Consider the following 15313-nt stretch of genomic DNA (forward strand, 5'->3'; position numbering starts at 1 on the left):
AGACTAGGGATGCACGATATGAAAAATTTTAACTGATAACTGATAATTAAGTCCATCTCATGGCCAATTCCGATACAGATAACCAATAAGTTCATATTTTTATATTATAATTTTCATATAATCTTTAGTTTGTGCTCCCAGGAGAATAGAAAATCTAAGATGCATTGATGAAACTGATATTTTAGTAGCTCTGGCCTTACTATAATAGTAAACATCAATCCTGACTCTTCAAATGTTTTTATTTTTTGTGTAAGTCACCATAATACTTGGTAACAGAAAGGGTTTAACAGAACTATGATTTCTGCGCTTAACAACAAATTTATATTCAAGTATTTCATGCATAACAAGAAAATTCATATTCAACCTTTAGTGCATGAGGAAGGTATATAGACTTTAAGTCACATGTTTTTCAAATGCATAATAAATAAAATACATTGACATGTCAACCTCGAAAAAAATGAAAAACAAAAGTGCATCCTCAACAAAAGAGCATAGGGCATGGTTGAGATTTCTCTGAAATTACATAGTTTAACAAAATAAATATGAGGGATGAGGAAGGTATTTAGTCACATTTTTATACTAACCTGCGAAAACCTGGAGCAGCTACCACGGAAAAAGGTTGGTCATCACGGAAACTTTTATCTTTTAGGGCTTTAGCCTTTTTGCTGTCTCTGGAAAACCTTTCAAGAAGACATGTTCAAAGTCAATTTTTAATATTTATCAGAGCAATAAAAATGACGTAATTTTCACCCATATCGCCAATAATTTATCTGTCCAATAAATATTGTGTATCTCTATCCGAGACGACAACAAGACATGTTCTCACTCAGTTTTGTTGAGGGAGAAGGCTTCCGAAAAGTCATAACGCAAGGCAAGCGTACTGCATATTTATGACCTGTTTTTAGAGGCATTAATTATGGGATTTGACTGTTTGATTCATTGTTTCAAATGGATCATATATATGCACAAGTCTTTTGGGGGTTTCTTACTTTAGACTAGTCGACTAGTAGGTTACAAAACTTCTGTTTAAACAAATGTCAAATTACACATGCACATGATGCTTTTGTGACACATTTTTGTTTAGTTTATCAGTGTTCGACAAAGTTACATAGTAGACCACACATCTTTATTTAGAGCTGGTGGTCTCGAACAAGCCCGAACACAACATAAGACAATGTGTAGATCACGGAGTGACATTGACATGCTGCTCTGCTAAAGCTATAGTACTTCTGTGATCTGGTCTTGTCGTGATCATGACGCAGTGTTTTCCCAACATCATTTGAAAGTTCAACAAACGGAAACTGGATCTCGAGTTCAGTGGGTAGGGATGATGTGTAGAGACCAATTGGACGCTGTTTTACAGCTGGAGTGATCATCAAGATAATCAACCAGGATCTTATTACTTGTTTGTTCTATCTACGCAAGTAGATTCTATAAAAAAAATTGTGTTTTTGGGTTGTTGTTTTTTGGACCCTTGGTTAAGTATGCTTCAAAATAAACGGCTAGCCTACTTAATCCATTGCGTGGCTTGAAGACATTAACAGATTTTGAATACGTAACTATGGCACGCTTGCTGATTTTTTTTTTTTTGCACATTAAAGGTGCTAAAGATGTTTTGTTTTATACATTTTTGCAATATTACTTGAAACTGTCTTTACTAACTGATAAGACTATTTATTAGGTGCACTGAAAGGATTAATATTAATATACATCATCTGTGCACGAGGTAGGGCCTTAACATCAGCCAATCATTTACGTGATCATCGCGTAAACGATTGGCCCTCTGGCTTGTCAATCACTGCCATGACGTTCCTTGCGAGAGATGAGCGCGGCTGCGCGCTCCAGTAACTTTCCACACTCCACAGGCGCCGCATGCAATGTTTTTGTCAGGAGACAGGAGTAACAACTGCAGATTATGAGTTACCTGCGGTGAGTCCAACATAATGAATCCACTAACACGACACAGTGAATGCGGGTGGTAAACAAACACTCGTGTTCCAGTACTCGTACACAAGTTTTGGGAGGCGTTCCCTCGAAATTCCAAGTAATCAGTAACAGTCTTTGGTTTCTCAGTCAACGAAAAGATCCTCTGTAGCACCTTTAACCTCAAAACTACGTACTTTAATGATGACCTTGCTTAATCGACCATCAGTAAGTTTTGATTAAAATATTATCGACAATTAATCGATCGCCGATTTATCGTTAGCGACCCTAATTGTGGCTAATAGCAATTATTACAATTATAATGCTGGCATTATAAAAAACACAAATTGTGTATATTATCAATATAATAATGTCTGTTAATATTAGCCAGTACTCATGTGATCACACGTAGTTGTATGAGTTATTTGCAGAAATAAACCATTGAATCTCATGCAAACCTCTTTCTCACAGGAGGGGAACATGCCCTTGGAAGAGCTGCTAGCATTGTACAGATATGAAGCCTCAGACAGCGCTGTCGGAGGGTCGAGTGCGGACAGCTCGTCTGTAGAGCTGACCGATGAGCTGCCTGACATGACATTAGATAAAGTAAGTGTATATTTATTTATTTATGTTTTTGCTTTTTGTCTTTCTTTGACTTTGCTAATGTCCTCTTGTCTTGCAACAGGAGGAAATCGCTAAAGATTTGCTCTCTGGAGACGATGAAGAAACACAATCTTCTGCCGATGACCTCACACCATCTGTGACGTCACACGAAACCAATGATTTCTTCCCCAGAACTCTTCGCTGTAAGCACATAGATGTTGTTTTTGTATGTTTGACATCACTGATTAGAAAAGTGTGGTCTTTTCACCAGTTTTCATTTGAGTATTTAATTTTCTGTGATGCTCAATTTTGACTTTTCTTTTCCAGCTAATGCAGTTTATGATGGAGACAAAGAATCTGAGGGTGAGGATGATGGTTTGAACCCTGAAGACTCTCGCAAGGTGAGGAAGAAGTTTGTCCTTTTGTGGTCTAAAGTACTAAATAGCTTTTTTCCATCTTAATCAAAGTTTGAAGTTAAAAACGGGTTGTGTCCATTCATTTCTGTGTGTCCGACAATGTTGTGAATCTGTTGAAGATAATCAATTTGTGTTGTTTTCACAGGAAATCATGGTGGGATCTGAATATCAGGCAGAAATTCCTCCTCTTACCTGTTATAATGACCAGGAAAAATGTGAGTCTTTGATATGTACATGAAACAAGTACAGATTTGAGTCAGTATTTACATAAACCAGAAATCTGTATTAACATGTTGTGTACATTTATTTCTTAGTCAAGGTTTTTCCTAGGTCGAACAAACAGTGTCATCCACACACACACAATACAAAGTACCCTACCCTACCTATGTAAACTGCGAGCCCAGTACTGACAATAAATCCAAAATAAATGTGAAGAAACCGCTTAAAATGTTAACTGGTCCTATTTATTCACGAAATAAAAAATAATCACTGTCAGGATGGATCATAAAACAGTGCTTATAAATTCACAGATTTTGAAAAATAAAGTAGTTCTATGTTAAAAAGTCACTAGGTGACTGATTAGTAAAGTTAGTAAAAAATAACAAAGACATTTCATAGAAAAAATGGCGAGTCTCTTATTTTGCATTTAGATTTGACATACAGTATCAGATTTTGTTCTGTCCATTGCTATGGTTATCATCAATCAGATTCAATCGTGCATTTAAACAGTCTAGAAACTTTGCAATGTGTAGTTGGCAGCATGAAAAATATATTGCATGCAGAAAGCGAGCAAAAATCGCTGCGATTATGATCACTGAAGTTGACATTTACAGTGAACTCTCTTAAACTCCTGTTATAATCAATGCGACATTGCGTTTATACTTTGTTGGTTATAATGGAAGTATTTGCGAGTATACAGACCTCACTCTGAAGAAAAACTGAGTGGATTCTGACGAACTTAAACGCATCTGATTGGCCATTGCGTTCACACACTCAACAGATATGCCTGTGTGATTGGCTACAAAGTTCAATGCTGCAAAAACAAGTTGTAAATAGAAACCTTTGATGCTCTTCACAGAGCGCTTGCACGAACACTCAAAGGAGCGTTTTAAATCAGCCGGCTATTGGCAGGTATGATCAGATAAATCAGCGGGATGAGTAAAGATTCAGTTTTGTTGCCGCCAAAATATTTTCAATGCAGGTGATGTGAAAAAAAAAAATATAGGTTGGGACTTGATTTTATTCGTTGATTTGATTGGTTGAAAAATGTCACTGAAATTATTTTTAACCATCTGCACAGTTTTTATGCAAGCATTAAAGTTGTTTTGGAGATGTAGAAATGTATTGGATCTTTGGAATAACGTGTGCTGATGAATGAGTCAACTTTGAATTTTTTGTTTTGTTTTAAATTTCAGTTTGGGCGCTACTGTTTTTTCGCAGGTCATGTAAAACAAATGTGTTTTCCTTTTTCTTCAGTGTACGCAGAGGAAGATCAGCTGCTGTGGCAACCGGACATGTTGCCCGAGTCTAAAGTCAAAAGCTTCCTGCAAGATGCTCTGAGAGCGGATGGAAAGATGGACGAGGATGGCAAATGTTCTCTAGTCAGAGACAACGAGCAGGTGAAGATCACAGATAAATAGTTTTATGCAATCCAGACATATTCATTACACTTGATGGGCTTTTAACCGTTTCCACTAAATTGAACTGACCAAACAAATCTGCACTTTGCTGAATAGTGCTGTGCAAATGCATATATTTATATAGATAAGAAGTAAGATGATATTCTGAAAGCTTGTGAATGTAAATCAATGAGATCTTTATAACAGTATAACAGACTATTTACATAAAATGCATATTAATATCACTCGTCACTCTATATATGCCAATAATACTTCTTAGTAAGATGATATTTTAATGCTTAGTTTTATGATCAAAGCTCTGTAGTTTCAAAACATATAATTCAATGCAATACAATAATGATTGACAAGTGAAACCTTCCTTAAAAGCCTGATGGATCATATTTGACTCACATTTTAACATGATTTTTCAAAAAAATTATGCATGGATAATCAAATAAACATAAGTTACTTTAGTCTAGTAAGTGTTTCTCAAAATGTTACTAATATAGAAGTTATTTTTACATTTACTTTTAAAAAAAACAGTAAAGATTTCACAGCAATATTTGTACAATTATACCTTTTTTAAAAGTATAAACTGTCAATCAGATGACAGGAGGCATGTGCAACAGGTTTTTTAGCAACATTTTGATGTGTTGATAATTACGAAGTCTTAGATATTTGCATATCAACTATGTTATAGCAGGCTTTGTAGGGTTAAGGACCCCACACATATATCCATTTCTCTTTAACAAACCTGTTTGTTTTCTCTCCAGGCCTTATATGAGCTTTTGAAGTGTAACTACAACGTCCAGGAAGCTCTTGAACGGTATCGCAGCAATGACAAATCCTCAAAGGGTAAGTGGAAATATTGCCGTTGTTTTGTTATAGTAGTTTTGCTGAACTAAATAACATAATTACATTTTTAAAATTATTTAGATGAGATGCTCCCGTGGTCTGAAGAAGAATGCCGGAATTTTGAACACGCTCTTCTGTTGTATGAGAAGAACTTCCATCTCATTCAGAAACACAAAGTAAGATGGCATCCTTTCTCCTGCATTTTTAATCCTAATCAGTGTTGTCTTAGAAATGGAGATTTGAGTCAGGATTGACATAAATCAAATGCAACTTCTATTAAAAACATGAAATGATAATGTATAATATAGGATAGGACCTGATTTTATCCTTTAGGGTCTGATTGGTTAAAAAAAATCAGGCTATTATGTAATTGAAATGATTTTTCACTGCTTGCATCACATTTTGCATCATATTACATCATAATGCTTGATTATTAAGTTATAACTTTCCTTTTGAATGTTTATTTTCAAGGTCAACACGCGGACAGTGGCAGAATGTGTTGCGTTTTACTATATGTGGAAGAAGTCTGAGCGGTTTGACTTTTTCGTCCAACAAAACCGATTTGGGAAGAAGAAGTTCAGCAGTTATCCTGGTGTTACGTGAGTTTTCTTCTGTTCAGTGGATGATAAAATGTTCAGCGTGAACCTGATAGAGCCTAATAGACGTTTGAACATTGAACATGAACTTTGAAGGCTGATTGTCCTCTCCTCTCTGCCTCTGCAGGGATCTGATGGACCGGTTGGTGGATGAGGCCGAGGGTCTGGTGGACGGATCTGCTTCTGTGTGTTCCAGCAGCAGCGGCCGGATAGAACCTCCAACCGAACAACAGCTCAACCTTCTCAACTCCATCACAGCCAGTGACCTCTCTGGTATACTGTTATTGCACGTTTTTACACATGCTTTTACTTTTTAGTTATTTATCATCCATTTTGAGATCATGCCAGTTTCCACAAAAATATGAAGCAGCATATCTGTTTTCAACAGTGATAGTAATAAGAAATGTTTGTTGAGCAGCAAATCAGCATATTAGAATGATTTCTGAAGGATCATGTGACACTGAAGAGTGGAGTAATGATCACAGGAATAAATTAAATTTTAAAATATATTACAATAGAAAACAAACGTATTATGCCCTTGATTTTGGGCGTTACTAGAATAAGTTTTCATGTTTGTATTTTCAAAAAACATTATTTTTCACGTATTTGACAGTTGCAGCTCCTTTCTTCCCAGTCTCTCATTAACGCTCTTTTTAGTTCCTGTCTATATGAAGCCCCTCCTTCTGAAAAACACAATATGCTCTGATTGGTCGGCTGGACCAGTGTGTTGTGATTGGTCAACCGTTTTGAGCGTGTTTGGGAAATATCACGCCCCTTACCATAACCGTGAGTTTCAACACACTACTAACTAACTCAACCAGGCCCCGCCAATTTATTCTGATTATGTCTTGGACGGGAATTATTTAAATGAGGAATATTGTGACGTGTTTGTTCCTGGAAGAAAACTCAAGACTACAATGGAGGCGTTTCAGGGAGTTCAGAAACAGTGACACTGATATAGAGAATAACTCCCGCTGGAGGAACTTTGTAACTTTGCAGAGCTTTTTCATGCTCAAACAGCAACATTACACACAACAGACAGATGAACATGGAAAAAAAGCACTATATAAGTGCCTCCGTTCGTTCGTTCATTCATTCATTCATTCATTCATTCATTCATTCATTCATTCAAAAGAATAATAGGAACCCTTAAAGGATTAGTTCACTTCAGAATAAAAATGTTCTGATAATTTACTCTCCCCCATGTCATCCAAAATGTTCATGTCTTTCTTTCTTCAGTCAAAAAGAAATTGTTTTTGAGGAAAACATTCCAGGATTTTTCTCCATATAGTGGACTTCACTGGGGTTCAACGGGTTGAAGGTTCAAATGTCAGTTTCAGTGCAGCTTCAAAGAGCTCTACATGATCCCAGACAAGGAATAAGAGATAAAAAGAGATTTTAAAAAAAAAATAAACATTTTATATATTTTATCACAAATGCTCTCTTTGAATAGCTCTGTGATGCACCACGCATTATGTAATCACATTGGAAAGGTCACGCGTGACGTAGGCGGAAGTAACGAGCGAGTGTTTATAAAGTGAACGTGCAAAAACGGCCATTACAAAAAAAGATAAAACAACGATGTCAGGTGATTTTGAAGTTGGAGGAGCAGTTTTTCGCCCTACCGTGGTACTTCCGCCTACATCACGTGTGACCTTTCCATTTACATAATGGTGGCAGATCACAGAGCAGTGCAAGATGAGCATTTGTGGTTAAAAAGTATATAAAATGTTTATTTTGTTTAAATGACCGATCTTTTTGCTAGATCAAACTCTTATTCCTCGTCTGGGATCATGTAGAGCTCTTTGAAGCTGCACTGAAACTGATGTTTGAACCTTCAACCTGTTGGTAACCATTGAAGTCCACTATATGAAGGAAAATCCTTTAATGTTTTCCCTTAAAAAGTAAAATTATCAGGAAATTTTTATTCTGAAGTGAACCAATCCTTGAAATTGTAATAATATTTCAGTTTTTACTGTATTTTTGATCAAATAAATGCTGGCTTGGTGATATTAACGCTTAACTAAAGTATTTTCCTCTTTCTCCAGCGCTGACGAGCACGGTGGCATCGGTGTGTAACCCCGCAGACGTGAGCTGTCTGGACTCCTACAACTTCTCTCCACTGGACGGGCTTCACCGCGGGCCCCTGAGTCACGAAGAGCCGCTCAACTATTCCAGCAACGGAGACGGCGACTGCCTCAATTTACTCGAAACCGGCTTCTACCACTCGGACCTCGGCCAGATCAACGTGTGCAGCGACGACTGCGATCGGCCCCCAGCCAAGCGGCTGAAGATGGGTCTTTCGGAACCGTTCATAAACGACGTGTCGGTCGGAAACAGGAGCATGGGCGTAGACTTCGAGGGCCGCACGCACCATATCACAAGTGCCAAAATGGCGGTTTCGGTCACTGACTTTGGCGAGGCGGGCAGCTACATGGCCGCGCACACACTACATCAGCACACGGCGCTGCAGTCGGAGTGAAGGCTCGCAAAACCTCACGGGACTTCCTGCAATCAAACGTGTACATAGCCGCTTCCTGGGATATTCCTCCTTTTGTTTTCCGATTATATACGTGTGTGTATATATATGTACAGATTTTTTTTTTTTTTTTTTTACTATGACATCAGTGATGTCTAATTGTACAGACCTGAATCTTGATTTCTCAAGAGTTAATACAGCCATTTATTTTCCAGTCTTGAATTTTTTGGAAGTGTCATAAACGTGTCTACGTCCGAATACTGTGGAAAACTGAACTTGTGACAGGAGTCGTCGCATCAAAAACTGATCGATCACACCTTCGGCCGACAGCAGGGGGTTTTTCCGGTCAGGTCAGCCTTTCCTCTGTGGTTCCCATCAGTGTTTACAGGTGCCTCGGCTCACGAATCCAGCCGTCTGAACGGCATTTACTCTACGACCACTTGTTTTTTGTTTCGTTTTGCACCGTGAAGAAGCAGCTGTTTTTTTTGGTGTCCTTTTCACTCAGCACAAAAACCCGGAAAAGTTCGTCCGGATGTGTTCCGGTCGGCCCTGGGAGATTTTCTGCTATTTTGAACAAACAATTTAAAGTGGTTTTAGTGACTATATAGGCCCTAAATACAGTTATAAATGATTATAGAGGTGTTATAAAACACTGCTACGACGTGTGTAATTTTTCTTTGCATATATTTATTAGTGTTCCTTTTGTAATCTTGCTTTATCAGGCGGCGTTTGATCAGCTGGGTGTATTTATTGCAATGAAGACCACTGGACTGCATTATGGTCACGATTGAGCGTTTTTGTTTCCCGAAATGGTTGTGAAATTACTGGCACATGTCGTTTTGTTTCCTTTTTTGTTCTCGAATGTGTACAAGAGCATTTGTTTGATATTTCAAGAGCGCTATTTATTGAAAAAAAACATTTGCAGGGATACTCTCGAACTTCTCAGCGCGGGGGACCGAATCGACCCGCGGTTTTACGTCTTTTCCCTTCAGTAACCAATTATGCAAAGCTGTACATGATTTCTGTTCATCATCATCATCATCATCCCTGCTTTCACTGCCTGGCATGGCGTTCGTTTCTTCAGAACAACCTGATCTTCGCAAAGGCCTGCAAGCGCCGACCCGACGTTATCTATGCATCAAGAATCGCTTGCAGATTAAAACGGATCATTTCGCACTTGGTTTGTTCTTTTTTGTCCCCCCCCCCTCCAGTTTTTTTCCCCCCCAAGTTTCCAGACTCTCGTATGGCAATAATTTGTAAATATATGTACAGAAAACCATTTCTTTTTCTTCCTTGGCAAACAGATTTGAACTTGAAGACTTAAATTCTGTGCTTTTGAGTCTGCGTATGCCACAAGAATGCCTTCTCGACTTCCTTTACCGTTTGTTTGACTGACATTTTTTCCTCATCAGAGATTTTGCTTAAGAAGAGAGTTATTTATTTATTTATTCACTCAACTGCAAGTGGGTGTAGTGTGTTAGCGTTCTGTACACGAGTGAAGTAAAGCGCGCTCCTCACCAGACACCGCCGTCTTCACAGGAAGTAGCGGAGCTAGCTGAATGTACAGTATTATCGCATCTTAGGGATTTACTGAACTCGTACGATGACAAGAATGTCTCGCGGTTAAGGCAGAAGCCCGGTTTGCAGTGTTGCCTTAACCCTCATTCAAAACTTGCATGTTGAATCGACCTGGAAAACGCTTCTGAATGACGTATGGAGGATTTCGGGATGGTCGATGTGACGTTTTCCAGGACAGTGATCTTTTGGACGGCTTGTGCTGTGTCTGTAAAATTGTGTTTCCTTGTATCTGCAGCCAGAATTCTCCATATTTTTTTTGTCTTGACATACTTGAAGGATGTGTATTGATCAATTTAAATACAATATTCTCCAATTCAGTCCTGTAGATTGTGCAATTCATTTCTCCTGTCCCTCCCAAGAAATGAAAAGAGCTTTAGGAAATTGTGTTGGTGCAGTAATTTATGTCCAAAGTTTGTATAAAAAAAAAGAAAAAAGTAATAGCATAAAATTGAAATTGTAATGTAGTAATGGTTGTCTGCTTCCAGGGGAAAAAAATGTACATTTAAAATCCTTCCCTTTTATCTTTGGAATGTTTTGCGCTTTATTTTGTTTAATATAAAATTTGGTTTTCGTTCACTTTTATGCTTTTGAAGGGGGGAAAGCTTATAAGTTCAAGTTCGGTTTTTCAACACTTCAATGTAATAAAGTTATAGTGTTAAATAGACAATCAAATGGCAATTAATATTGGAAAAGGAAATTTTATCATTCTTAATGTTTGTACATAGACACTGTTCTTGTTTTGTTGGTTTTTATTTTGTATTTTATGTTGTACTTAACTGGCAAACCGTTCCAGAAATAAAGTTCTGGAGATATTATAACCGTGTCGATGAGTTTATGGAAGTACAAAATTTGATGCAGTCATGAAGCTTCCTTGGTTGATTTGTTTGAATCACTTTGATTTTAGACCTCTGAGGAAATCTGCGTTACTACAATATGTTAGTTTTAAGTATTTAAAAAAAGAACACGCTTAATGTTAAGGGTTTTGATTTAACTTTCACTTGTTTTCATTAATGTCTGACATCAAAAGCTGATTTTATGGTAAGAGGAACCGCAGGGATATAAGTATCAGATGTATTTCATTTAAGTAGTTTCTTGTAAATAAACATCTCAGGAAAACTCTAGTTTTCTCTCTAGGAGATTTTCTTCACAAAAGGACACCAGAACGTACTGAAAGATTTTCACTTTCATCGAGATGAAATACATGACATTATTTTCATTTTTGGGTGAACTAACCCTTTAACATTAGTTAACTACAGTAGTCAACATTTGAAGTGGATCAAAACCTTTCATCAAAGTTGCACTAAAACCTTCTTCTTAGAACAACTTTGATGAACTTTTTTGATCCACTTCAAATGTTGACTACTATACATTAATTAGTTGGAACATTTACTAATGTATTTTTATGATCAAAAGCTGTGTCTGTTAACAGTTAATGCACTATGAACATTTTTTATTAATTAACATTAACAAAGGTTAATAAACACTGTAAAAATATATTGGTTATACTGTAGTTAGTTCATGTTAAAGGCTCAATATGTAATTTTTCACCACTAGAGGTCACTTATTCAAAACAAAGGCGTAGCTTGATGACGCCACTAAATCATGTTGCAATCAGTGCAACTCTGTGTTCACTCGGTGGCTGCTATGAGACACTTGTTGCACACTACAGTAAACTAGATCGATATTAGTCATGGTAAAACATGGTACTCGCGGTAAATCAAGAAAACAAGATTTAAACAATAAGACTTACATTAGTTTTCTGTCGATGAATGTATTCAAATAGTTGCTCACCTGTCTAATAAAACATAATATATTAAAGCGTCTTTGGTGTTTCCATGGAAATCCAGGATCACGCGGGTATGATGACATTGATAGGCATTAAAATTGCTTGTTTCTCTGGATTTAAACATTCTTGGAAACATCTGGGATAATATAAGTACACAAGTCAAAAAAATATATAACACTGTTCTAGTGGTTTTTGGATATTTTAATCCAAAAATCTTACATATTGTGCCTTTAACTAATGCATTAATGTTGCCAAATTTTGGGTTATTTTCACACTCACTTTTGCTTTAAAAAAGCATTCAATATTTTAGGTTTTACATAATAAACACACACAAACTTTAAAAAAAAAATCAATTTAATGCACAATTGTGTAGTAGTTGGAGAACAGTTCTTCACCTTGATTAATATCTCTTAGTGACACAAGAACAACACAGCGCAAAGATCTGAAAACAGAAAGAAAGATTAAATTAAGAAAATGTCAGGATATCCTAATAACAACAGCACATGTTATCTATCATCTTGCCTTTGGGTATCAGCTCTGTAATTAACATTAGGCAGGTATTGACGGAGCTCAAGAGGAAATCCATCCGGCACGTCAAACTCCTGATAGCAGACATTCGCAGCTTTCTCTGTGGAAACGAGACAGGTTATTCACAAAGATATTTCCTTTTATAACTGGACAGTGAAAGGTTTAATTGTAGAACCTGACTGACCATTAGAGCAGTTGTTGACATACTGTCCCACTGCGAGAGGATTCACAGGATGAGGCGTCAACCAGGAGCTGTCACTCAAACAGAAGGGACCCACTCTGTCCCGCCCACTACACGACCTGTTTTCAGTCAACACATTTGATTTGTGCTTCATAATGCACTGTGAAAGCATTAAAGAGGATCTATTATGCCCTTTTTCAAAGTCTTGATGTTGTTTTTGGGCTCTACTAGAACAGGTTTTCATGCATGAATGTTATTTTTCCTCATATTCTCAGTTGTTGCAGCTCCTCTCTTCCCAGTCTGTCAGTAACACTCTGTTTACTTCCTGTCTCTATGAAGCCCCTCCTTCTGAAAAGCACAATGTGCTCTGATTGGTCAGCTGGAGCAGTGTGTTGTGATTGGTCAAGTGCTTTGAGCCTGTTTGGGAAATGCCCCGCCCATTACCATAACTGCCAGTTTCAACACAATACTAACAAACTCAACCAGGCCCCACCCCTTTATTCTGCATAAATTATTTAAATGAGGAATATTGTGAAGTGTTCATTCCTAGAAGAAAACTCAAGACTACAATAGAGGCATTTCAGGGAGTTCAGACACTGAATAACTCCCTTTTTCATGCTCAAACAGCAACATTACACACTAAAGAAAGATGAATGTGTAAAAAAGCAGAATAGGACCCCTTTAAGCTATCAGAATAATTATGATGATGATGATGATGCTCACCGGTACACTATCTTGGACAAGGCTTTGTCATTTCCATCAATCAAAATGCCATCTATGCATCTAAATACAAATGGATTTCTGATTGACTGAAAAAAGATCGGCTCATCTGCTTGATAGATGGTTCCTGTGAAAGAAGAACATTATAACAAACATAACTCTTATGAAGAATTGCATGCAACAGACAGACAGATGAATATAACCAACATTAATATCTTATATGATCTTAAAGTCCCCCTATAGTCAGTAATTGTATCCCTTAAAACTCATCTTTGGTCACCAAAATGACATATTTAATTTTTTTCCCTTTGAATAAATAATTATTCATGCCTTAAACTAGCTTGAATGTAACTCTACACCCTTCACTCATTTAATATACGTGGATCAATGAATATGCAAATTAGCCCCGCCTCCTCTCGCTCACGCCAGCTCAGAGATCCACTCGGTCAACTTACTGAGGTAAACACTGCACAAAGGTATCGCTTTTTACAACATCGGACACATAGCTGTAATTATTATGATTAGCATTTTGCTTGACTACCTTATCAAACAGCTAATAATGTGTTGCTAATGTTACACAAACCATGTTTACATTCGCCATCTCAGAGACAGCTGCCTTCTAACAATCAGTATCTTTAGAAACACTTTAACAACTCAGAACGTCAGTGGAGGAATCATATAGTTAATCATAACATCGTAATATTCACATACACTCGTTATATTACTAAATCTACGCGATTTTACGTGTCAACAGAAAAATATACAGGGATAACCTGGCTTCGCTGTTAATGATATGCTAAAGCCCGCCGGCACGTTGACGTGATTGGTTAAAAGGTAGTTTGTGACGTCACAGACACCAGCGATTTCAAACCGCGTATGAAATCAAAAATATTATTATTAATATAAATGTGTTTACCGCCAAAAAAACGTACACATCTATTTTTTATTTATATACACACATTTTTCTCTGTTCAAAAATGTAAAAAAAAAATGTAATGGCATCATTCTGTTTGGTGTTTCAAATATCGTGTCTTTCACTTTTCACTCAATAAATAAATAAATATTATTTATATAAGATGACGTCATAAAGAGTACCTGGATACATCGCTACGATACTTCCTTTCGGCGCGCGTCCTCGCGTCACAAACACTCCGGTTCCCGCGAGCTGTAGTGAGCTCCGCTTCCGCTCGATCACGAAGCCCAGAGTATTCAACATAACTGTAGTTGGAGCATGCGTTTTATTCTCTACATTAGTGTAAATATTCTGTTTAGATTTAGGGAGTAACCGGAGCAGTTCACTTTGATTCTTCGGATCATTTTTCAGTAGTTCAGTGAATAAACACACGAGAGATTCGAACACCTCCTCATCTTGAATTAACTTGTCTTGGGATCGATCCTTCACCTGACGAAGAGTTCTGGGAAAACAAACACGAGCTGATTGTGAACAAGGCTATTGTTGAGCAAACCTGAAGCAGAGCACGAACTGAACGATACCTCTCGTTTTTCTGCAGATTTAAAGCTATCCAGGGAACAAATCTGTGCCTGTAGGATTTCCACCTGACCTCAAAAGCTTTAAAAAGAGCTTTAATCATATTAATCATTTACATCAGAAGTGCATATGCAATAGTTTAAGTTCTCGTGTTCCTCCTGCATTTCTGAGATCCGATTCATCAACGAGTGGTTCCTTTGAATCATTTATTCTTGATGATTCATTTGAACCGATTCGCAAATCTCTTCCAAATTTCTCGACTCTTATGGACAACATTTACATAATCAATATGATGTATTTAAGAATATGGTAATAAACAGTAGTATTTAACTGATTATTTCTCAAATGCAAAAATAAGGCATCCAATGCAACGCCATGACTTCTGTGAACCGGTTCACTGAAACGAACCGATTCGCTTAAAATGAATCAGACCTCTCCACGCTATACTACATTACCGCCACCTAGCATTTGGGAGACCTGTGCGATTATAAAAATAAATAAAATAAAATGTTAAATGTATTTGAACTCTCAAATATCACG

At 37.2% G+C, this 15313-nt stretch overlaps 2 protein-coding genes across 3 annotated transcripts in view; one reads left to right on the forward strand and one right to left on the reverse strand.

The window, feature by feature from the left end:
- Nucleotides 1–9347, forward strand: part of mier3a (mesoderm induction early response 1, family member 3 a) — a 14217-nt gene extending 4870 nt beyond the window's left edge. Inside the window, exons 4-14 of the mRNA XM_067397371.1 lie at nucleotides 2395–2529; nucleotides 2609–2729; nucleotides 2854–2927; nucleotides 3088–3157; nucleotides 4419–4561; nucleotides 5335–5416; nucleotides 5498–5592; nucleotides 5888–6015; nucleotides 6140–6285; nucleotides 6670–6798; nucleotides 8061–9347. Coding sequence (XP_067253472.1) covers nucleotides 2395–2529; nucleotides 2609–2729; nucleotides 2854–2927; nucleotides 3088–3157; nucleotides 4419–4561; nucleotides 5335–5416; nucleotides 5498–5592; nucleotides 5888–6015; nucleotides 6140–6285; nucleotides 6670–6798; nucleotides 8061–8494 — 1557 coding nt within the window. The 3' untranslated portion in view covers nucleotides 8495–9347. The remainder of the gene's footprint in view (nucleotides 1–2394; nucleotides 2530–2608; nucleotides 2730–2853; nucleotides 2928–3087; nucleotides 3158–4418; nucleotides 4562–5334; nucleotides 5417–5497; nucleotides 5593–5887; nucleotides 6016–6139; nucleotides 6286–6669; nucleotides 6799–8060) is intronic.
- setd9 (SET domain containing 9) overlaps nucleotides 1–15033 on the reverse strand; it is a 15153-nt gene extending 120 nt beyond the window's left edge. Inside the window, exons 1-8 of one of the 2 annotated variants that reach the window (XM_067397373.1) lie at nucleotides 14779–15033; nucleotides 14380–14699; nucleotides 13288–13411; nucleotides 12568–12683; nucleotides 12378–12483; nucleotides 12251–12297; nucleotides 11820–11864; nucleotides 1–680 (exon numbers count right to left, since the gene is read on the reverse strand). The exon at nucleotides 1–680 is cut by the window's left edge and continues 120 nt beyond it. In XM_067397373.1, the coding sequence (XP_067253474.1) occupies nucleotides 11857–11864; nucleotides 12251–12297; nucleotides 12378–12483; nucleotides 12568–12683; nucleotides 13288–13411; nucleotides 14380–14699; nucleotides 14779–14885 (828 nt within the window). In that variant the 5' untranslated portion in view covers nucleotides 14886–15033 and the 3' untranslated portion in view covers nucleotides 1–680; nucleotides 11820–11856. Of the gene's footprint in view, nucleotides 681–11819; nucleotides 11865–12209; nucleotides 12298–12377; nucleotides 12484–12567; nucleotides 12684–13287; nucleotides 13412–14379; nucleotides 14700–14778 lie in introns of those variants that run through there. The other variant, XM_067397372.1, reaches the window with a different exon arrangement.
- Nucleotides 15034–15313: the final 280 nt, after the last annotated feature.

The sequence above is a fragment of the Chanodichthys erythropterus genome, chromosome 10 (genome assembly GCF_024489055.1).
Source record: "Chanodichthys erythropterus isolate Z2021 chromosome 10, ASM2448905v1, whole genome shotgun sequence".
Taxonomy (NCBI): Eukaryota; Metazoa; Chordata; class Actinopteri; order Cypriniformes; family Xenocyprididae; genus Chanodichthys; species Chanodichthys erythropterus.